Below are 25,181 nucleotides of genomic sequence, written 5' to 3'. Positions count from 1 at the left end.
ATTAAAACTTTGGTCATTCTTTCCTAGCTTAATTGATCTAACCCTTGAATTTAAACCATTTTTCAGACCTTAAATCGTATCCAAATATCATAAGACATGTATGTAGCATCATAGAAATGTTTCAATCCGGAATTTTAAAGTGCGGGAACGTCCGAGAAAATGCATAAACCATGCGGTTTAAGCATTTCAAGTTGTAAGCCTTTAAAACCCCACGATTTTAAAGTTTTTTTTTCCCACACTTTTAAGATCTTAGACCAGAAAACTACTATGTAGCATCATATTTATAAAAAATATGACATCATTTTGTCATATTATAAGTTACAATAAAAATAGAAGTTTCTTGTGCATCAAAGTTCATTTTTAAAAATCATCAAATGTTATGTTCATGCTCATTTGCAAAGTAACCAATTTTGCTAAGTCTTTAATGTTTGCAACTAAATTAATATTTAAATCTTTTAGCTTTAGGATAAAACCACAAATATATATATATAAAATTAATTGTCTTATATTTTCCGTACTCTTCGAATAATCATATTAAGAGAATATTCATTGTTTATCTAATCTAAATAGGTAACAAGTTTAATTTTTTTATATTAACTCTGTTATTATTATTATGTTTTCTAACGAAATCTCAAACATGCAATCCAAAATATCGAATTTCGATCTAGTACCAAATTAAGTTGTACTAATTTTTAAAGGTCTTGTGTCACGTTGTATTAAAGATTGTGCTCACAATTAAATTTATTCTCTAAAATCAAGACGCCTTCAATGTTGACAGAGACAGGAGGAATCATCAAATGATATGCAGTCGAATGAAATCATTTTGGAGGACAATGTTAATATTTCTAATACACTTTTCATTAAGAAGGTTGGTTACTAATAACCCAATGGCCTTTTTAATTCTCTGATTTTTGCTTTTTCATCCTTCGATATATTTGTTTTTTTGCAGATATGGCAAGAGTAATTAATAATTATATGATTTTTAATATCAACTGTTGTAGGTGTAACAAATACATTCTCAGAGAAAATAATTGGTACTCTTGACAAACTAAATGAATTGATAATAATAATAATAATAATAATAATAATAATAATAATAATAATAATAATAATAATAATAATAATAAACATATGTATTAGGGAATACCAAATATGTTGTAAGGAAAATGTTATTTTGACCCAAAAAAGTGGGTTTTTAAATTTTGACAAAAGCATGAAAATACTAAAATGTCTTGACAAGAAACAAGTTGATTGATAACTACCCAGATATTGACAATCTTTTTTTGTTTTTGTGAAAATTTTGTAACTCAATTTTTTATCAATATAGCATTGTTGATATTGTAATTCCTAATAATGAAAATGTATTTTGACTGATAAACTGATTAGCATTTATGACTTCACATTTTCTTGAATATACATCTTTAGAGTAACTATCAAATTAGTGAGGAATAATTTGGAAAATTCGATTGATGCTTGTTTGTATGAAAGACTGAAGAGAACTGTAACATGACAAAGAGATGAATTTTATTGATTTGTCCATCAAGCAAGAAGTTAATTTTTTGATCGACCAGGTTGCGTTACCAAAGTTGGAGAAGTTGGCGGTGCGTTCAATAAATATTGAGAGAATTTGGCAAAACCAAGTTGCAGCCATGACTTGTGGTATTGAGAATTTAATGCACTTGACCCTGTACAACTGTATGAATTTAAGATGTCTATTTTCATCTTCTACGGTTAGCGATAACATCTTTGTTCGACTCCAATACATTGAGATAGAAAAATGTCATGTCTTGGAAGAGTTAATAGTCATGGACAACCAAGAAGAAGAAAGGAAGAATAATATTGTAATGTTTCCTCAGTTACAATATCTGAAGATGTATGATCTTGAAAAACTCACAAGCTTCAGCACAGGAGATGTACATATGCTTGAATTTCCATCCTTGAAAGAATTATGGATATCTCGGTGTCCTGAGTTCATGGTGAGATTTAAAAGAACTACTAATGACTTGACAAAAAACGTACGCACATGAAATTTAAAATTAATTTTTCAACTCTTATATATACTTTCTGCATGTTAGGTGTATTATTATTACTATTTTCCAAAAGGTTAATATTTATTGGATAAACATATCGTATTAGATAGGTACGTGAAATTTAAAATTAATTTTTCAATTCTTGTATATACTTTCTGCATGTTAGGTGTATTATTATTATTTTCTAAAAGGTTAAAATTTATTAGATTGACATATTGTATTAGCTAGTGGTAACTTCTAATTCTTTTCTATTTTGTTAAATTTCCTCCAAAAAAGCACCGTACTAATTTTGTGAAATTGTTAGAAAGGATATAAACTTATCCATTTTGCATTTTCTTTGTTTGTTCTGATTGATCACGCAGGTGTTTCCCAATTTGGAAGAGTTGATAGTAGATGCAAAGTATATAATAACAAATAAATTTATATTTTCAGAAGACTTGCTGTGCAAACTTAAATGCCTTGATGTTGTGTTTGTTGATGAGTTGACTACTATTTTATCGCTTGATGATTTCCTCCAGAGATTTCACACCCTGAAAGTTCTCCAAATAGAAGGAAATAATGATTGTTTGCCAAAAGAAAAGGCTGAAAATGGGATGGAGGTAATCATAAGAAAAGCGTTCAAGTGTTATGATCTGAAGTACATCTTGAGACAAGAGTCCTCCTCTATTATGAACAATTTGGTTATTCTACATGTAACGAAGTGTCACCGTTTGATCAATCTAGTGCCATCCTCGACATCCTTTCAGAATCTTAAAACTTTGAAGATATCGTATTGCGACGGATTGAAAAACGTATTAACATTCTCAATTGCAAAGACTCTGGTGCGACTCAGAGAAATGAAGATAGAATCATGTGTTATGATAACAGAAATAGTATTGGCAGATGATGACGATGATCATGATGCAGCGAAAGATGAGGATATTGCTTTCAGCGAATTGAAAGAGTTGAAGCTTTTAAATTTAAAAAGTCTGAGAAGCTTCTACTCTGGCAGTCGTGCCTTGAACTTCCCATCTTTGGAAAGATTACTGGTGGATGATTGCACCAATATGAAAATTTTCTCTAGAGGAGAATTAAGCACACCCGTGTTACACAAAGTGCAGCTGAATATGTGGGATGAAGCATGTTGGGCTTGGAAGGAGGGCTTAAATACAACCATAGAACAGGTAAATCTTAATGAGGAAAGCTTCCTCAAGAAGCGACGTGAAGCTCCTCCATCCCAGCAATTTCTTTCTTTCGCTCCTGCCCCCAATCTCAATCTCCAAACTAGGTTGGAAATTTTGCCCGCGATGGTTGCTGGCGTTTGGTCAGATGACAACAACTTGCAGCTGGAAGCTACTACTCAGTTCCGAAAACTGCTTTCAAATGAGAGGAGTCTACCAATTGAGGAAGTCATAAAATCTGGCGTTGTCCCGCGCTTTGTTGAGTTTCTTATGCGGGAAGACTATCCGCAAATTCAGTATGAGGCTGCTTGGGTTCTTACAAACATTGCTTGTGGAACTTCGGAGGACACTAAGGTGGTGATTGACCACGGTGCTGTTCCAATATTTGTGAAACTACTTGCTTCTCCAAGCGATAATATCCGGGAGAAGGCTGCTTCGGCATTGGGAAATGTTGCTATTGACTCGCCTAGATTCCGTGATCTTGTGCTTAGTGAAGAAGCTCTAATTCCATTGTTAACACTGTTAAATAACCATGCAAACCTTTCAATGAAGAGAAGAGCCACACGGACGTTGTCTAATTTATGCAACGGCAATCCACGACCAATATTTGAACAGGTGAGACCAGCTCTTCCGGCGCTTGCGCAGCTTGTTCATTCAAATGATGAACAGGTCTTGACTGATGCTTGCCGGGCACTCTTCTGTCTTTCTAGTGATCGTAAGAATGACAAAATTCAAGCTGTGATTGAGGCAGGTGTCTGTCCACGACTTGTTGAGCTCCTTGGTCATCCATCACCCTCAGTGCTTACTGCTGCCCTGCAGATTGTTACAAATATTGTGTGGGGAGATGATATCCAGACTCAGTGTATAATTAACTGTGGTGCACTGCCGTACCTTTTGGGCCTGTTGATCCATGATCATGCAAAGAGCATTAAGAAGTTTGCATGCGGGATTATTTCAAATATCACAGCTGGAAACAAGGAACAGATTCAGGCGGTAATTGATGCTGGCTTTATTGGTCCCCTTGTCAATCTGCTTCAAAATGCTGAATTTGATATAAAGGAGTGGGCCGCACGGGCAATTTCAAATGCCACCAAGGTTGACACTCATGAGCAAATCAACTACCTCGTGAGAGAGGGGTGTATAAAACCATTGTGTGATCTCCTTCTTTGCGCTGATCCAAAGATCGTCACTGTTTGCTTACAAGGATTAGAGAACATTTTGAAGGTCGGGGAAGCTGAAAAGAATATGGACACAGCCATTGGAGATGTTAATCAGTATGCCCAGTTGGTTGAAGAGGCTGAGGGATTAGAAAAGATAGAAAATCTACGAAGTCATGACAACAACAAGATCCATGAGAAGTCAGTAAAGATTCTCGAGACATACTGGTGTGGCCGTGTGGTTGGTCCTCAGCTTGGTTAACTGTATGCAGGGAATGGGGAGGAAGATGCACTGGACAATAATGTGATAACCAATGGTAAGGTCTATTAATTATTATTATTATTACTTCGAGTCGGCTTTCACAATATAAAAAAATAACGCTCATGATCTTGTTTCTTTCACTTGATGATTTCAGGTTGAATGGTGGAACAGACCTTTATCCATGTCGTTGCAGGATATACGGTAGACAGATTCTTTTCTTAGCATTCATTATGTTACCAAATTTCAATTTGTAGGCACCCCCAAAGACTTTTCAAGTACCATATTTTAGTTAATTAATTAAAGATGCATGTGTGAATCAGTAATCATGCTTGTGCGTGTGTGCCTTGAGTTAAAATGCATTGGAATGCTCGAGTGTTTTGGTTGTTATAATGATGAAACTAGCCATTAAATGCGAACATTATTATTTAACATTGTTATAATTTTAACATTATTATTTAACTATTACGCCACACTCATACACCATATGTTGTAACAAGTTTTTTGGACATTTAAGAGAGTCCAAGATCTTGAACTGGATAATTTCTCATCTATGATGTTACTTGCAAAAGAATTATTTTTATTTTTATTTTTATTTTCTAAGTACATTAGTCTTTTTTATTTTAAATGAACCAATTTATGACTAAGGTCCAATCTAAAAGGTTACTGAAAAAATTAAAAATTTATTCCTTTATTAACTATTAAAAAATATTTATTTTTTCCAAAAAAAATTAAAAAAAAAAAACTTCGGGCTTGAAGTAGATCAATCATGTTATAGACTTAGATATCTAAGTTTATGGTTCTAAAGTTGAGATAAGAGGTTACGAGTTCTAACGACGTTGATTAATAAAAAAAATCTCATACTCAAAAGATTGTCTTTGCACATTTACAAATACTGAATGTGAAATGCCAAACAGAGCAGGTACTTGGTACTCCCAAAGCAACATTCTGTAGAGCACTTTCATGAGAAGCAATTTATCCACTTTATTTTCTGCTTCTCTTGCCCAAGATGGAGCTGTACAAAATTAATGTTGAAAAGATTTGGGATAATCAACTTCCAGATATGTTTTCTCGTTTTCAAAGTCTTAACACAATTGATTCAAAAATTGAAATATATATTTTCAGCTTCGGCGATCAGAAGCTTTCAGCAGCTCCAGCACCTAGAGATATGCAATTATAGCACAACACATCAAAATAAAATGGGTCACTTTCAACTTTCGTTGCTTTCTTGACAATTTGAATTTGTGGAATGTCATTCTTAAAACTTTTGGTAAAAACCATCGTCGTTTAGTATCATTCATTCATTACAATCAACAAAGTCCTTCCCTTGTTTACATCCTTTGATCTCAATTACAATTCGCTCCTGTTTATTGTGCTCACTATTGCGCAGTTTGTTTCGCAGTTTTTGCCATAAACTCTCTTGAACTTTCAATCTTTTAATCTCAACAGCACTTGGCATCCTTTGATCTCCAGCTTGTTATTTAGAATTGCTCTGCTCCCTATCTAATTGTCCTGCTGTTGTCTCTGTTTTGTACTGACTCTTGTAATTTTCTTTTTTCTTTTTTTTTAAAAACTTTTTTCTACCCAAAATTGTTGTAGTCACTTGTGTTTTGAAACTACCCGTCCCGCACCCCCAGAACTAGTCTATCTAAACTCGTCTAATCAAATCGATAATAAATCTAATATTTAAAAATTTTACCAAAAATTCGGCAGTCTCCCCTATAAGTATAACAACCTCAAACCTGCAATTTACAAAATAACACTCCCAAAATAATTCAATATCCAACCATCCTCCATAACCAACTTCTCAAATCAACATACCAAATATCACCCACATCATTCTAATATTAAAATACAATGGTTTTCCTTAATTACAAAATATAACAAATAATACAATTCACGATATCCCGAATATAAAAGAAATTTACAACTTCTAGCACCATCACGTGGCCATAATATCTAAATAACTATTGTTACTGGGTCGACTAATGTACCTGCAAATCTCTTGTTTGGGGAGGGGGGGATATAATAAAAATAGAATGAGTATAAAAACTAAATGAGCTCAGTGAATGGATAGTAGTTTTTAAAAATAAATAATTTTAAAAAAATAATTTAATCTTTTTCTAAACAATCTCATCAAAATATCATAAGAACTTAAATAAAACTTATTAATTCAAACCATGTACTTGAACAACAATGTCACATAAATCCGCATAAAATCAATGAAATCATAACACTTGTAATATCAAATACTGAATATTGATAACTATTACCAAACAAGTACCCAGGGGAATAATCTCATCATATCCGAACCTCGACGGACGGGCAATCAGGGAACCATCATGCCCCGGAGCTACAACGGATAGACGGGGAAATGCCATCTCATATCTCATATATCTCATCATATCTGTGCACTCATAATCTGGTTCCCAAAAGACAAGACACCCAAGTACATGGCCCAAAGCCTCTGTGTGTACTCAGACGGGCCCCAAAGGCCTAAATCACATCTGTATCATCTATATCTCTGTAATCATCATACTGCATGCATATACCCCCAAAAGGCAAAAGCGCCCAAACATACGGCCCAAAGCCTCTATCTATGTTCAGACAGACCCCAAAGACCTCTCATCTCATATCATCTGTATCATTGTATTCATCTCATATCATTTGTATTACTGTATCTGAAGGGGAAGGGTACCGTCTAATGATTTTCCAAACAACCTTTAATACACATGTACATAAACATATAATCACATATGAAATCTCATTTTATTTCCACGTTACATACTTCAAATCCACTTTATTCTCTTTAAAAGTATTACCATGCATTTACTCAAAAACGATAATAAAATCATCAATCAAATTCATTTTTAATAATGATAAATATCAGCACGTAGAATAAAATCCATTTCTAAAAAATATTAAATCAGAACATTATATACTTATTCATCAAAACATGTTGTACTGTATCGTAAAATCAGAATATATAATGAAAATAAATTTTGTATATTCCACCCACAGTGACGGTGTCTAGACTCGGTATCACCAACATTCGCAGGTTGATTCTCGCTCGCGGGTCCTCCTAATCAAGTAAACAACAAAATCATTTTCTGTAAACATGAAATACAACTAATTTTATGCAATAGAGCTCAAAACCAAATATTCATTTATAATCAACTATTCTTGTATGCATCAAATTACCAAAATACCCTTGCATGCCAAAATTACCAAAATATCCCCGACATCAATATTTACCAAATTATCTTCAGAATCTTCAATTACCAAATTGTCCACAATTCAGATCACAAAAATAAGCACAATGTCATAATTTAGAAAATTACCCTCGAAATCTCAAATTACCTCACTGCCCTAATATAAAATTACCAAATTAGCGACCATTTCCATAAATTACAAATTTACCCCTAAGTTTTTGTGAAATTACCGAATTGCCCCTGCCGGTCAACGATGACTGGACTTCAGTCAATGACGACGGAAAGCTCAGGTCTGATAGTTCAGAACTCGGTGGGTCCAATGGTGCCGGCGTTGACAACCCACGCGCGGCGACGGCGGGGGTTGAAGCTCCAAAATCCGTGAGTTTCCTGGTGGTCGTTAGCGGCCAAGACGGCGTCTGCGGTGGTCGTGGTAGGTCAGAAAGTGATGAGCGTGAGTTGAGGAACAAGATCCAGGCGGTGGAACGGCTAAAATCCGGCGAGATTGACGGCGACAAAAACGGGTTGAGCGGCAGGGTTTTTCAAGCTAAATTGCCGGCCTTCTGGCCGTTTTCCGGAGACGAGGACGGCTGGGGTATGACGGCCGGCTTTCAAGCTTCATATTGGTACGTTGCTCGGCTGGTGAGGTGGCCGAAATAGCGAGATCTGACCGGGTCAAGGTCGCGGGTCAGATCCGGGTCGGGTCAAACCCAGTCAACTTCTTCCTCTCTCTCTCTCTCCTTCCTCCCCTCTCTCTCACAATTTATAGAGCCGGCCCCTTTTTTTTTCCCTTCTCACTTAAGCTTAATACAAATTACGCGAATACCGAACCCGTGACGACAATAAAATCTGACTACTTGAGTTTTTAATTGCGCTCGATTTGTCTCGATTTAATGTTGTGACAATTTTAAAATAATTCAAACATGATCTAATTAATAAACGCATCAAAATTACTCGTAACAAGTTGCAACTAATTTAATCACTTAAAGCGAATGTCGAAAGAAAAAATATAATACACTCAATTAAAGAAATCGAGGTGCATATATTACCAGCTGCTGCTTTTGCAGCCACCAGCTGCTAGCATTCCAGCAGCAGCTGTTGCCGCATAAGCAGCTACAACAGTAAAAATAATTGCATTCATTCTTGCTGTTGCTGCTAGCTGCCAACAGCTGCTGCCTTACGACAGCAACAGCAACAGCAGTTGCTGTCATAAACACCCAGCAGCTGTTGTTATTGCTACAATAAGCAGCAGCCATCCGAACATATAAAATAAACTTCCGAACATGTAAAACAAACTTGTGAACTCTTTAAATCCATATCTGAACATGTAAAACAACCATCCGAACACATAAAACAACCATCCAAACAAATAAAACAAATTTTCAAACATATAAAACAAACTTCCGAACTTGTCAAACAAACTTCCGAACATATAAAACAACCATCCGAACAAATAAAACAAATTTTCAAACATATAAAACAAACTTCCGAACTTGTCAAACAAACTTCCGAACATATAAAACAACCATCCGAACATATAAAACAATCATCCGAACATAAAACTAACATCCAAACATACATAATGGCATAAAGAAATGAAAACTACTGAGGCGGCGGGGATGGTGGTGGTGGAGGTGGAAACGGATAACGAATGCCAAAGTGCTCGAACAGGAGGTGTTGTCCGTGGAGGAGCTGCTGATGCTGCTCTGAGATATATCGGTGCTCCTCCAGAACGTGATGCTAAAAGCTAGTCTGCTGTACAGAAAGTGTCCTCACCTCGTCCATAAGTTGTTGAAGAGTAACTTCGCCGGAGTCATGTGGATCTGCAGGTGGTACAGCAGATGCAGAAGCATCATGATCAGGTTCACAGGTAGGAGGGTCCTCACGTCTATGCTGACCCCAGAAAGGAAGTGAAAAATCAGGCAGTTGATCAGCAGGAACCACAGAATTCAAAGGACGATCATCACTCGGAGCAAGCATTGTGTACTTAGCTTCAGTATACTTCACCCATGCTCCATTACGCCACTCAAATCCTAAGGCATACACGGCCTCATCTTCTATACTCCTACAAGGTTTACAAGACGGTTCGTTTATGGGCACCCTAAAGTATTTAAGGATATACGTGATGAAATTTCCATATGGAAGAGCACGACTAATCAAGATAGGTATGGAAAGCATGGTGCGTATAATAGTGTATCCAAGGCTAACCGGACGATACCTGAGGATAGAATCAATCAAAGCAACATCCATGTGGGTAACATCATCTAAGTGGCCCGACCGAGGAAGGACAATATTCTGAATTATACGATGTAAAATACGCGATTGAAGGCATAGACATTGAGCACGAAAATGGATTGTACAGACCTTATCAGAAAGATCAATGCGCTACAAATGTTTCTAACGGCATCAACATGAAAAAAGTTATCAATCGTAGGAACTTTCCTAGCAGAATATATTTCTAATCCATCTTCAGAGATTTGTAGGATAGAGTTCAATTCAGTATCATCAAATTCAATCAAAACTCTTCCAACATTGGTGATTACTCGATTTTCTTTCTCCGCGGAAGTATCCATATTCGAGTAAAAAACTTTCACCAAGTCAGGATATACATTCTCATTAATCGTAAGGGCATTAATCCAACCAACTTCCTCCAACAATTGCAACAAATTTCCTGTAACGCCACAAATTCCCATATATATTAAATTATGGAAATTGGGCTTTCATTGAGAATTATGAGTGGCCTATAACCCTTATTAAGAGGTTATTTATGAGATAATTTTGGGAAAAGGGTTATTTTTCCTAATTAAATAGGGTTTCTTAAGACTCCCTATAAATTCATACTTTTTCTCTCCCATAACCCTAAATTCACAACGTTTATTCTTTTTCTCTGCTGCTCTTTACGCTCTTACCCAAATCTTAGGATTCAAACCTTTGTTTAGGAGAGAATCAAAGCGACGGGGTAAGTTATTCTCCTTATTCTCAACAGATTTCTAATCACTCTATCTAGCTAGGGTTTATATTGGCACGATTCTAATGGTTGTAGATCATAATGCATGATTTAGAATCTATTTAGGCTTTGTTTAGGGTTTTGATTAAGTATGAGTTTAGTTAATCAATCCTTGACGTATTAAGCACAGGATAATTCTGGACAGCATGAGTATCTCGAATTTAAAGCTATATTTTCTGAACGAATTTTCTTATAAAATTTATATTTCTGGAAACTAGACATGTAGGGCTTCTTGATTAAATTTTATTTCATTAAATTCGACTTCGTTTTGAATTTTATATGTATTTTCGAAATAGAAACCACTGCACTGGAAAACTGCGATTCCAGCATTGCGATCGGATTCACAAGACTATTTGTACCATCAAATGAACTCGGAAAATTCTGAAATTTTATATGTAGGTTAATATATGTGTTTATGATTCCCAGTTTTAATTTCATAATTTTCTGATTAGTATTTTATTTTATAAAAATCACGGAACCCGTTCTGTTTGGTTTAGATTATGTGAAAACAGTTTCGAATTTGCTGAGAGGTAAATAGTTTTTAAAATGTTTTTGATATCGGATCCTCTTGTAAATTTTACATGGGGTACTCATGGATGTCCAGAATAGTTCCATTGGATATTATATCATTCTGAGTTTTAGATTAAGAGTTAAAATTCTGAGAACCAGACCTGTATGGGTATGAATTAGAAAATCAGATTCTTAGAATAAGTTATTAATTGTCATATCTTGTATTTGTTTAAGGTATTGAAGGTGATTGAGGCTCTTAGAAGCTTAGAGGTGTGTTAATTGAAATTCATTTGTCGAGGTAAGTAACTTCATTCCTAGTATACTGGATATGTATAAGTATTTTGATATTATTATTCAAAGTATAAATGTTTTTATACTACTTAAAGGATTAATTGGTTTTGATAATAAAATTAGTTTTATGTAAATGTTTTAAAGCTAAATTCTTTTTAACAAAGTATTTTATAAATGCTTTTGAATATGTAAGTTATTTTGTTACATGCCTACTTTTATGATTTTATTTATAAAGTGTTATGCAAGCCTAAATCATTGATATGAGCTTTTATGAAACTGATACGAGTGTTTTGTACCTGTTTGATTTCAATTATTGATGATTGTATGAGATTCTTAATGTTTTGGCTCATTGTCCATAGTTATTCTGATTCTGATTCTGATTGTAATATACGATATATCTGTCTGGACCAGTACTGGGTTTCTGTTTGAGTGTGCACACGATATTCTGATTCTGTTTCTGGCCGGGTCACCGGGACTATAGGTGACACTATGTGACATGAGCTAACCTTTTGTTTTCTGTATACGTATTATATGATTTACTTCGTAAGTAATTATGCTTTTGGATATTCTGAATTATTAAGAATTTATCTTATGTTATCGTGATAAATCGTTTTATGAAAATTATGGATTATGGTATATGTTTTAATCAAAAGAAGGCTTGCAATATTTTTATATCGATAGGCCTAGTATGTTAGAAATGGCTTTACTTACCGAGTTGACGGCTCACCCCTCGTCATTACTTTTTGCAGATTAAGTTTCTTTTGAGAGGTGCGCTTAGCTTTGGAGTTAGAAATTTTCCATTTCCGTTGCCATTTGAATAAGCGGAGAGATAAACTCGTGTTTTTTTTATTTAGTTATTTCTATTATGAACGTGTAATTTGGAGTTTGAGACTTTTAAAGGCTAGCCTTGTATTTTTAAAGGCTAGCCGTTTAATGTCCAGAGAGCCCAAAAAGCAAAAACAGCTAGCCTTTTCTTTTTAGAGGCTAGACGTTTAATGTCCAGAGAGCACCAAAACAAAAAAACGGCTAGTTTTAAATTTTACAAGCTAGCCGTTTTCGCTAATGGTGATCACCAAAATAAAAAACGGGTAGCCTCAACAATTTTAGAGACTAGCCGTTTCCCCTCCAGTTAGCACTCATACACTAATGGCTAGCCTCCACAATTTTAGGCTAGCCTCTACAATTTTAGAGGCTAGCCGTTTTCGAACCAATGAGCCCTAATGCGAAAAAGGGTAGCCTCTTAAATTTTAGAGGCTACCCGTTTCCCCTCCAGTGAGCACCCATACTCAAACGGGTAGCCTCTAAAATTTTAGAGGCTAGCCGTTTCCCCTCCAATGAGCACCCATACACAAACGGCTAGCCTCTACAATTTTAGAGGTTAGCCGTTTCCCCTCCACTGAACATCAAATCAATAAAGGCTGGCCGCATGAGTTTAAGAGGCTAGCCGTTTAATGTCCAGAGAGTACAAATGCGAAACCGGCTAGCCTTTATAGGTAATAGGCTAGCCGTTTAAAGGATGTATCCACCAACCCAAGCACCAACCAAACCCATCATTTAATGAAGACATTGAATGTCAAACAAACATAACCCACGCAGTACTCTTCTAAGTCTTCAAGTAGGTCCTTTTGATGGTCTTGAAATGGTAGAATCTTGAGAGAAGATAACTAGAGAGCATGACAACATCTTCAGACGTGGGAAGCATTTCTGCATGGGTGTTAGACCTCAATAATAACCAGCCATTAGAACAGAAAACAAGTGGAGCCCAAGATAACCCATCATATGATAATGGGATGGAAATTTGTGCAAGTGCAGGTACGTCATTACCCCCACAAACTAGCGAAAGCAATGAATATTTTGGGGACAAATCTGCTACAATATCATCTGGTCATACAACCTACAGTTTGGCTAAAAAAAGTGAACTCATTGAAGTGGGTGTCGGATCATGTTTTGATACTGTCAATGATGCCCACATTATTAGCCTAAAGGGCTACACATAATGTAATTTTGATGATAACAAACATGTGTCTTAAGTAAAAATAATAAATATTGTATTTCACATTTTCACTAGCTTTTGAAGGATAATATTTATGCAAGTGAATCAAGTGAAATCAAGATTGAAGACACTCAATGGACAACGGCGACATCAAGAAAATAGTTTAGAGCTCAACGAACAAATTAGTGCGATAAATTCTTGTAAAGCCGGTATGATTTAATTGATGCATGGTTTATCATTTGAGAAGCTCAAGAGATTAATTTAATTAAATACTTTTCATAAACTAAAAGGTTTTATTTTTATAAAGTAAAGTATTTTGTGGATTTAAGTAATTTAGACTTAAATGCTAAGATTTGAAATCTTTGATTTTAAATAAGTATTAAATTTCGGAGTTGGACGTTTTTATAAACATTTGAAATGTTTTGGGCCATACTATAATTTATGAATATTTTGGACTAAAGTGCAAAGTTTTGAGAACTTTGAAAAATATGGGTATTATGTTGAAAAGGACCTTTGTACGACATAATAAAATATTTGGGGCCATATCATAATTTCAGAAAGTTTGGGAAAGACAACTATTCTTAGGAAGTTCTGAAATTGGACCTATTTGTAAAGTTTTATGATGTTTTGGGCCATAGTATAATTATATAAAGTTTTAGGTCAAAGTGTAATTTTAGTGAATATCACTGTTCAAAAATAACGGTAATATCACTGTTCCTAAGCGGCTGGCCGGATAATCAAGCGGCTAACCGCTTGAGCGCGGGAATTTGCCTATAACGGCTAGTTTTTGGGCTTTTACTATAAAAACTCAACTCAAACTTCATTCTAAGAACTAATGCACGCAAATATAAGATCATACAACATATATTGAGCTTCCAAAATGAAAATCATCATTGATTGAATCATTTTTGAGCTCTTAGTTTCATATCCACTCTTAAAGAGAGTTTTTGTTGTAATTTTTATTTCTTATCAAATTGTGAGTGTGTAAGTGTGGGAAACACTTGGGGTGAAGAGATTGAGGAGATAATCTCTTGGTTGTAAAGGTTCATTGACACCTTGGAAGTCAATTGTAAAAACGTGAAGCCTTGGGAGGATTAGATAGTGAAATCCTCGAGCTTGGTTGGCTTGGAGGCGTGGAAGTAGGCGGGGATTGCCGAACTACGTAAAAATCCACATGTTTGTTTTTCTCTTCCCTTGCTCTTTTATTTTTATGCTTGTTTGAATTTATTGTTCTATATTTCATTAAGGCGTTAGATTGATTTATTGTATCGTATTGCATTATTTTTAAAAACCCAATTCACCCCCCTCTTGGGTTGCGTTACTTGCATTTCACACATATGGTATAAAAATTATGCTATGTCGGTTGGATTCTCTGTGACAAAAGATAAACTCCGTCGTGACTGCAAAAGTGGTGAAGTAGCAAGTCGGCGATGGGTTTGCTCAGGGCAAGGATACATGCTAAAAAAATGGATGGAGAAAACAAACAGAATCAGGGAACCGAGGGGCATTACTCGTAATGGGTGCAAGGCGGAACTTCGCGTGAACTATGATAAGTTGAAAGGGAAGTACGTGGTAACTAAATTCATTTTTGACCACACTCATCGGTTGGTTGAACCGCACGAGAAACAATTTCTTCGTTCGCATAGACTTGTCAACGAAGTTGATTTGGCTCACGCAAAGGCATTGCGACAAGTTGGGGTGAAAGTGTGCCAATTCATGAATTACAAGTCTGACCAAGTATGAGGGTTCCATCATGTTGGGTATATGGGTAAGGACATGCAGAATAGAATAGACGCAGATCACCGTGCACAAATTATGATGCTGGAGTGTACTTCGAGTATACACTTGATGAGGAAAATCGATTGCGAAACTTGTTCTGGACCGACACTGTTGCTCGGTACGACTGTGAACAATTTGGAGATGTTTTAGCTTTTGATGCAACGTACAAGAAAAATGCATACAACAAACCTTTGGTCACATTTGTTGGTGTAAATCATCATAAAAGAACTACTATTTTTGGATTTGCGATACTGATTGACGAAACTGTTGAATCATATGTGTAGCTGCTACAGACTTTCTTATCAGCAACGAAACAACAAAAACCCATAAGTGTCATAACAGATGGTGATAAAGCTATGTAAAGCTATTAAAACGGTTATGTCTGGATGTGTACATCGACTCTGCTGCTGGCATCTTGAGCGGAATGCACAAGCAAATGTGAAGAGAAATGAGTTCACGTCGAAGTTTCGGCAGTTAATGTTGAATCCAATGTCCATGGAGAAGTTTGATCGAGATTGGTTCTCTGTTGTCTATGATCTGGGATTGGAACAAAATCCTTGGGTGGAAAAAATGTATGCAAAACATAGAAAATGGACAGAGGCTTATTTGAAAGGAACCTTTTTCGCCGGAATGCGAACCACACAAAGGTGTCAGAGCTTGAATTCTTACTTGCGTCGTTTTGTTGAGCAGAAACTAAAACTATATGATTTCATTAGACAAATTCATCGTGCAATGTATTGCATACGGTACAAAGAAGTCCAAGATGAGTATGAGACAAACCACACAGCCCCAGTTCTTACAACACATCTGCAAAGCATTGAAAAACATGCATCCGAAATATATACAAGGAATGTATTGAAGTGGGTTCGGATGGAGATCCTCGGAGAAGCCACGCTGATTATGCTCAGGTGTGCCAAGACAGCTAATTCCAACATCTATATTTTGACGAAATTTCAGCATCCAGAACAAAAATGGACAGTAGTACTTTATAATAAAGAAGTTGCAATTAGTTGTTCATGTAAGATGATGGAATCAACAGGTATTCCATGTAGGCATATATTTCACGTCATGAAGTTCGAGCAACTAGTTCGCATACCACCAACATTGATTCTTGGTCACTGAACCAAATCAGCAAAGGTGAATAAAGTGATGAAAATGACCGCTGCAGCGTCACACCTTGATAAGGAAGTGTTAGAAACATCAAAGTTTGGCTCGCTTTCAATGGCATGTACGGATCTTTGTCTTTTTGCTACAAAGAATGAACAAAGTTATATGATAGCGTTAGACGAGATTCAACGGCTGACGCTTTGCGTTGAACAGATGGTTGCCAATGATGAATCAGCTAAACAAGCCAGGAATTGTGTACTTCAAGCAGGTATGAAGTTGAAAGACTCGGTTACAGTTAACAGTAAAGGTAGCTCTAAAACCGTTAAACATGATGAGGCTAAAAATCGCAAATGCAGTAAGTGTTTTTAGTCTGGCCATACTAAACGAACTTGCCCGCTATATCCGCCAAAGGACATGCAGCCTAATGACCTTCATTGCAACGTTGGTGGTACTGGTTGTGTTTTGACTGACGATCAGTCAAGGCATTGTTCTTATAATGTGTTAACACCACCTATTTCGATGGAATCAGGCTCGCCAAGTTCCCCAACATTTGCGTTCGAGACAACTTGTCCTTCGAGGCATGACATCTCAGAAGGAATTGACGGCCATTACGACAGCAGTAACACAATTGGTATAACCTATGAAACCGATGCAAGCACATACTATAATTGGTGGCCTCATAATAACTTGTAAGTGATATCCCATGATATATGAATTTGCTTGGCAAACTTTCTTAGGTTGTTTAACTAACTCAGATTTATATTATGCTTAGTTGACGACGGTACACATACTTGGAGGATGGAGGATGATCGCTAATGATGCACTTTTTGGATCTGAACCGAGGGGGTAGAATGAACTTTTTGGAAATCATTGAGTTATATTATCATGTAAGAAGTGAACAATGGCAATGTAATAACATATTTTGCGTACTTAGTGATAATAGCAACATTTACAGCAATTATCTTCATTTCAACATGTATTAATTAAGACAACCGATTGACGAAGGAAAAAATTATAATTGCCCCATTAATCCCTCTACGGCTTCGGATCATCAAAACAATTTACATGACTCATACGTCAACGCCAGTTACAAGGTAAATTTAGCAAAAGTTTAGAGTTGTGAATGAAGTTAGCAAAAAATTATCATAATCTATATTCACAACAATCTCAGCCCTTTCGCCTGAAACGATGTTTTGTGCAACTGTTCTTATGACCTTTTCTGGTGGACACATTACGAAGCTTTACTGTTGATGCAAGCTTCGATTCATTTATGTACGTTGCAGCATTACTGTAGTGTGCATTAGCCAACGCCAATAATTGATCGCATTGTTCGTTGAACGGAGAGTCTATAAGTTGTAACGCAAGTTGCGCCTGAACATTCTGTGAGTCATGCTGCGGAAATAATCATGCACTTTCATCATGTCAATGGCCCAACAACAGTAGTAAAATCAACCAAGAAACCACATAAGGCAAATAAGGGAGCGTACCACATATGATTTGTTGGTGATGATTCCAGGAGTATCTATAAATTTGATGACGTAAACTCCACAATTAAAACCGTTAGGTTGCTGTGGAACTCCTTCCCCATGGGTCACTACAAATGACAAGAAACTCCAAGTTACTGAATATGTAGCATCCACGACGCCATGAAGTATAGCATCCAAGGAGTGTAACTATTTTCAAATGCAAAAATACATCACATGTATTAATAACACAATACACATAAAACTAAACTCATTTTTTTTATCAAAAATTAGTTGGGCTTACAATACTATTCACTTAGATTTCTCAATCTCGTGTCTGTCGTGCATCCGGTAGTGAATCCCAGATCTCTGCTTGTTTGTCTTTAATTTTAACCAACAGCATAAACCAATGGTGGCCACCATCATGCATGGGAACAAAGATCTATTCAAGAACAACTTGGGGTCACTTTTACCATACATAATATCGATCATAATGAAAAACCATTTCACCAAACACACACGCTACCTGATGGCACCGGTGCAGGTCATACATGTAACGTTTGCGGTATTGGGAGGTAGCCTTGAAACCATCTAAATGTGCATTTGGCATTGTAGCAATTGCTACATATTCATCACATCAAATTCATATAAAATACAACTGAAATTACCGTAGTTAATGATGAGAAAAAGGATATGAAAAAAAAAGACAGGAATGGATCAGTAACTACATATCTTGTTGGTAGGAACCAGCTGATTGGTTGTCCGTGGCTTTTGTACGACTCACGTCGTGTAAAGTAATCACTCATCATCCAAATAATCTAAACACAAGAACAATTATAATTGGTTTTATTAACTACAATTTCATCATTAAAGTCAAATTACGAGCAAACCTCCTCATCTGGTGATGCATCGGGCAAAAGTGATAACAAGCCTCGCCGAGTGATATCCTCGTGACTTGATCGCATAATTATTTCACTGTACGTAAATCACATGATATATTAACAAAATCAAATAACTATGACAACATATTAAACGAAAACAACTTGATGAGTGAGCATGAAGGCATTGTTACTCTAGGCTAGCGCTTTTGTCAAATCCATACTGGAGCATCTTCAATTGATCGAGGGTCACCGGCTCATTCATGAAAAAGGGCCTGCTCGATATTTTGGCTTTGGACCATGTGAGACTTGATCATACGGGGACAACTGGTACCGTCCCGGCTTTCGATTTCTGTATGGCTAAGGAGGGCCTAAAGACAGCGGATTAAAATCTTGCGGCTGTTGACATTTCTTCTCTTGTTGCGCGGAAGACTACATATTTATTTAACACAAAGAAAGAAGAAAGATTAGACTAAATCATATATAGTTTAGACAAAAGTTAATAAATTATTACTCTATGTATACCTCATCTTCAAGTTTCGGCACCAATTAAGGCTTTATCGCATCTTGCAATACTTCTACCAACTTTTCTTTTAGGACAACCTCTTCATCAGTGGATGTGCTGAGGTACACAACTTTGCGTTCTTTAACTTCGATGGGCGTATGCTTTTCCCGTACTAGATCTGAAAGCGTGACAATTGCAGGGATAGGTGGGTGCATCTCCATATCCGGAGAGGAAAAGATTGGACCATCAGTTGCCTCGGCACCAGTATATGTAGGAAGTGATTGACTATCATCAGCGACATTCGCTCCTTCTTGACGAAAATATGCTCGTTCTAACTTTTCAACCTTTTCAGTAAGAGAATCCATTTTCAAGCCCATTTTTTGTAGTAAATCATTATTTCTTTTCATATGTTCCTCCATTCTACCCATTACTGCTAATATAGCATGAAATGGATGCTGCCTTGCGGCGTTACCATCGTCAATTTGTCCGTCACTTTAAGCACATGATGTGCCGCAACTGGTTTCTCGCATCGAAACCTGCATTAACTACAAATATACATAAATAATCTATTCAATTTAATAACATAACTACAAAATACTTTACAATTATGGAAGGGAACAAACCGCATTGCTCTCAAAGTCACCATACTTTTGTCGCCACTTGAGGAATCTTTTTATTTCACTATCAGTCCATGCACTAAGAGGACATCCATTCTCGGCAACAGAAGAAAGCTGAAACTTAGTTGATGACATGTAGAACAGCTGCAAACAACAAATCGGTTAATACGAAAATAATGATCGATAATACCATAATCTTTTAACTAACGAGAATACAAATTACTAAATAAATCATACCATTAAAAATATAACGCATCCGTTCATCGAGGAAATTTTATTTTTGTTGAACTTTGAAACTTCATCCCATAAAAAATTGAAAGACCAGTTGGCCCAATTTTTGCCGCGAATGTTACTCACGTCTTTTAAAGCATAAATGTATAATGGGTTGATGTATGCAGCTGTAGGTGGACACAAAATAGTTCCAATCACAAATAGACTAAATAGAATACATAAATCTTCATCTGCACAACTATTTGTCTTTAATTTGTCATCTAAACTACCTATTGGGATGCCTTTCTTTCCTGAGCAATACTTGGCTCGTAAGTAAGTAATTTCACTATCTTCACCACCAAGCACAATCGGTGTTCCTCCGTCACCAACACCCATCACACTTGTAAAAGTTTTCGGAGTAAGCTTGTATTCCATTCCATGGACTGTTATCGACCGCTTATCTACGTTACATTGCTTAACTAACAATCTACATAAATCTTGCCTAAGTCGCCCACATTTTAAACCTAACAAGCTTCCAAAACCAATTTCTCTCATAGCATCTTGCTGTTCAATAGATAACGAAGAAACAATGTTGGAGAACCGCAAAACACTACATCGAGACAGGTGATTACCCTTATCAGAATTGTTCTCCATTGTTGGAATCAGTTCACTTAACAATCCACTGGCCAATCTCGAGTTCATTTCAACCTTTTTCATTATAATTGTTGATGAATTCGGCTTTATCTTTCGCGCTGAGTTTCAACCATTTGTCACGTATACGCCCCTTAACCTACACTAAAAAAAAAAAAAAATTCATTGGCCAATCATCAACGAAACTATTAGTTAGTAGACTGTAACATAGAAAAGTTGTCTACAAACCGTTTCGTCCACATTCACACCTTCTTCCTTTAACTTTTGGGATTCTATCTTTCTGTAGATAGAAAAATAATATCAAATATCAGTTCTTTATATGTCAATTAAAATTATTGCATTATTAAACTGAAATGACTACAGAATGTCAAGAATAAAATTCAACAATGAATTAGTTTCTTACAAGTAGTATATGTACGAATGCTTGCCCGGCCTCGGAGGATCCAGCTTCTCAGACTGAATATTAATGTCATCTGCGACATTGGCCTTACGCTTAACCATTATACTGTGTACACTAAAAATTATGTCCCTTGTCAATACACATTGATAATGTCATCAAACTCTGTCCACGAATTCTAAATCTATGTAAATTATTACATAACCCAACAATACGCACTAATAAACTTACATGGTAAAAGTTGTAATTTTTAAATATGAGAGGCAAATGATTCTTCTTACCACATCAAATAAAACACTCAATCAACAAATATAATGATACCAAGCAAAACCCATGATACCCATGTCTCATTACCGTAGGTGGACTGCAGAGATGGCCTGACAACGACTCAGAATGGGTTGACGGGAACTGAGTGGGTTGTGAATCTGTAGCTGTGGATCCTTGCCGCCAATGGAGATCAACCTCTGTGTGTCGTCGCCGGATAGCGCCGTCGTTGGTGGCCTTGATGAGGCGTCTCGTGAGGGACTGCAGGTGAGAGAGTGAATGATGAGGGAGAGGGAGAGGGAACCGTGAGGGTGATTGAAGAGGGAGAGGGAGAGGGAGCCGTGAGCCATGAGCCGTGAGTGAGGAGGGAGGGAAGAAGAAATTGATTTCCCGCGTGAGGTGAGAGCCTTTTGTTTTTTTTTTTTCCAACAAATATATATGCCTGGGTTTGATCAGGGGTGGCTTTAGGTATAGGCGAACAAGGCAGTCGCCTAAGGCCTCATATTTTTAGTATTTCTTTAATAATTCTCTAATTAATAAAAAATTTTAATATGCATTTTAAGAAATCAAAAAGTTTATTAAATATCTATCTATTCTTAATTATCCTACAATTAAGAAATATTTTTGATAAAAAAAATCTATATTTGGGAACCTTAATTTTAAAGAAATATAATTAATAATATGATTTAACCATTAGTTCATGCATTATTAATATTTCCAAAAAATAATTTACCTTTTTAATTATTCAATGTTAGAATCTTGACTTTTAGTATTTCTTTTAATTTTTATTAAAAACCTTATAATCTCAAGAATTAGTAAATGAAAAAAATTTCTTGTTCTTTTCTCTACAAAGAAAATTATTATATTCATTAGTTCATTTAAAATAATTAGTTTCTTAATTATTATTTCAAATGTCTGTTTTTATTTTTGAACATCAATTTATCATTTCAAATTTTTATATTCTATCATTCTAAATATTCTATTTGAAAATAATATTGTCTTTATTTATTTGTTTGTTTGTTTTTAACGGTTTTAATAGAATACAAAAATATATTTTCTTGACTATTTTTTAGGTTCTATTTTTAAATTTTTTATCTTTTTTTAATTATTGTTGAAATTCAAGAATAAAAGATGAAATAAATTTTGATCCTTTTTATATATCTTTGAGTATTAAAATTGTAAAATAAATAAAGGCCTCATAAAAAAATTCCGCCTAAGACCCCTCTGACTCTAAAGCCGGCCCTGGGTTTGATGTGTGTTGAGACCGATTCTATAGGTTCCAAGTTTTTTATATTTTTTTAATTATTTATTGTTTAAATTCATTTATGGCCGTTGGATTCAATACAATGAATCCAACGGCCATAAAACCTGCATGTATCAGATACATGCAGGTATTGTAGCATCAGCCCTGAAATATTATCACTTTTTGACGAGCACGAGTGCGGCCAACTGCTCTTGTAAATCCACGCTGGGCTCGGTGGTGGCCGTGATCGACTCTCCAATGGGAGCTCTGTGGCTTAGCTTCTACAGTCCGTAACTTCTGGCCCAATAGGAACCCGCCGCCTATCCCCCCTTTTTCTCTTCGGAACTTTTTAGTATTATTATTATAAAGATTGACGTGGATATACAAAATTGGTATAATGCTCTGGTTGCGTGGTCTTCCCGTAATGGAACGACGGATGGAATTTACATTGATAATATTGAAGGGGACGAAATCATAATTTCTTAAAATGGCTAAATTAGCCTTTGTTGTCTTGAGTTTCCAAAGGTCTAAAATGTCGGTCTGATATTCGTCAAAGACACTATAATGACTATATAAAGGGAACTTTTCATTCAGAAAGGGATTCTCTCTTTCAATTTCTTATATACACAACTGAGGGACAATAGTGCTCCTGCAAAATCTCTTATGTGTCTCTCTCTCATTTTTTTTTCCTTTAATTTTCTCATTTTTTTCCTTTAATTTTCTATATCTCTCTTCAGTTGTGTGTATATGAAATTGAAAGAGATGAAAAGTTCCCTTTTTATGTAATTGTAGTTGTTTCTGGAGGAAAATAACTATCTTTCTCTTGAATGTCCAAGTGCAGCTGCATCGCGCTCACCACAATTTCTTTTCTTTTTTCAGTTTGTTTAATTTGTATAATTTTTTATTTTGTCAAACTATAACAATTTCATTGTTTCAGTGGTGTATATATTGGCTTCAGTTTTTATTGATTGTCACTTAAATTTGATATTGTTAATCATTGTATTCTTATGATATAATGAATGGAAAAGGTATAGTTTATGGTATCCCCCCCCCCCCCAAAGTTGGAATGATATTTGTTGTTGATGAATCAATATTCAAGACCAGAACCAAAACGCTGAGTTTGGGAGTGTCCAACTTTTGGAATTCCTCATTTGGGTCCTCATGTGCTTGCATTGCGTGCATCACGTATTCTGACCAAGTCAAAGGTCAGTTAAGTTCGTTACAAAGGGGCGGGAAAGAGCAGTCTTGCAGCTCCCCTGACTTCACCAAAAGTATCTGTTTGATACATCTTGCGTTTATTCATGGGACAAAGATCTTCTCTTAGTTTTCTTTCCTCTCTTAATCTCTTCTAGTTAAATGGGTGATCAAAATTAAATTTTAAATTTTGATATTGACAATCAATCTAGCTCTTTTCACTTTATTTACAATTAAGCTAAAATTTTAACTAGATTTAAAAAATAATTCAACTCATTATATTACCATGAAGGGTGTGGTTTTTTGCACTTTATCATATACTCTTTTGCTTTGTATATCCTTCCAAGTACCAAAATAAATCTTAGCCAAATGCTTTACTTTCATTAAAAAAATAAAAAAAATGTTTTTACCTCTATATAGTTCCTTCATTGTTGTACATTATTTTCTTATGAATATTGATAATTAGTATAATAATTAGTACAAAATCTATAAGAGACCAAAAACAATTTGTATTATCATTTAATTTTCTTTTGTTTTGTAGTAAATTGTTTTTTTATCCAGTAGTAATGGTGTACAAACTACTAACGGCAATATTAATGGTAGTGAGTATATCATTACTGTTTTTTTATTGGCATAGCGATTATCTCTATTTTTGTAACACACATATATAACAAAACAAATGCAATAACATATTTTGTACTTTGTCGTTGATTTGATTAATTGTGTAGAAAACTAGCAATTTTTGCCACAAAAGGTTCGAATGCCTTCGAATTTGTTGAACGTATCAATAAAAACTGATTTCATCTTTGAAGAATTTTCGTGAATCTTAAAAGAAAAAAAAATACATGAACTTTCTTTGGCTAATTATGATTTTTACAAGCATTGATTTGCTTCTGTAGGAGTGAATGTTCATCAATTTTTTTGACAAGTATGATTGACCATTTATGCCTACCAAGTATTTGGTGAAATGCTCGCAAGAAATTAAACACTGTTATAGCATTGCTTCATCTTCCACGTTAACATCTCCTCAGAGTGGAGAAATGGACATTTAAAGATTCACATTTCGGAAACTTGAGCAATGATTATTATATGTATATTCAACACAACAGCTTTAATCGAAGCATATTTACGAATATGATGGCTTTAACTTTAATTAACATTAAATTATACATGGTTGAATCAGCATTATTGTTCCTGGATTTTCTTCAATGAGCGGAAAGGAATTTCTCTCCTTGAGCTTTTAGGAAACTATTATTC

At 35.5% G+C, this 25,181-nt stretch overlaps 2 protein-coding genes across 8 annotated transcripts in view; one reads left to right on the top strand and one right to left on the bottom strand.

Annotated features, from left to right (window-relative positions):
- Positions 1 to 25,181, top strand: part of LOC102616856 (disease resistance protein At4g27190-like) — a 118,469-nt gene that overhangs the window by 40,554 nt on the left and 52,734 nt on the right. For 2 of the 7 annotated variants that reach the window (XR_008055229.1, XR_008055228.1), the window contains exons 3-4: positions 1,572 to 2,015; positions 2,393 to 4,664. The gene's annotated coding sequence lies outside the window, so the exon portion shown is untranslated. Of the gene's footprint in view, positions 1 to 778; positions 869 to 1,571; positions 2,016 to 2,392; positions 4,665 to 4,763; positions 5,169 to 25,181 lie in introns of those variants that run through there. The other 5 variants (XR_008055231.1, XR_008055230.1, XR_008055233.1 and 2 more) reach the window with 5 other exon arrangements.
- On the bottom strand, positions 19,631 to 21,837 carry LOC112498237 (uncharacterized). The gene is made up of 5 exons (XM_052441270.1): positions 21,578 to 21,837; positions 21,055 to 21,106; positions 20,203 to 20,883; positions 19,997 to 20,109; positions 19,631 to 19,893 (listed from the first exon to the last, which is right to left on the bottom strand). Exons 1-5 carry the CDS (start codon positions 21,835 to 21,837, stop codon positions 19,890 to 19,892), a joined length of 1,110 nt encoding a protein of 369 aa, XP_052297230.1. The 3' UTR covers positions 19,631 to 19,889.

This window comes from Citrus sinensis, chromosome 5, assembly GCF_022201045.2.
Source record: "Citrus sinensis cultivar Valencia sweet orange chromosome 5, DVS_A1.0, whole genome shotgun sequence".
Taxonomy (NCBI): Eukaryota; Viridiplantae; Streptophyta; class Magnoliopsida; order Sapindales; family Rutaceae; genus Citrus; species Citrus sinensis.
This window is presented reverse-complemented; position numbering and strand designations above follow the sequence as displayed.

What these genes read in the sequence shown, in the direction of transcription:
- LOC112498237 (XM_052441270.1), bottom strand. Translation starts at nt 21,837, where the DNA reads ATGGCTCACGGCTCCCTCTCCCTCTCCCTCTTCAATCACCCTCACGGT. An exon ending in ATCTCTGCAGTCCACCTACG is followed by an intron (nt 21,107 to 21,577) that starts GTAATGAGACAT and finishes TTCTATCTACAG; the next exon opens with AAAGATAGAATCCCAAAAGT. An exon ending in GTGTGAATGTGGACGAAACG is followed by an intron (nt 20,884 to 21,054) that starts GTTTGTAGACAA and finishes ATAATGAAAAAG; the next exon opens with GTTGAAATGAACTCGAGATT.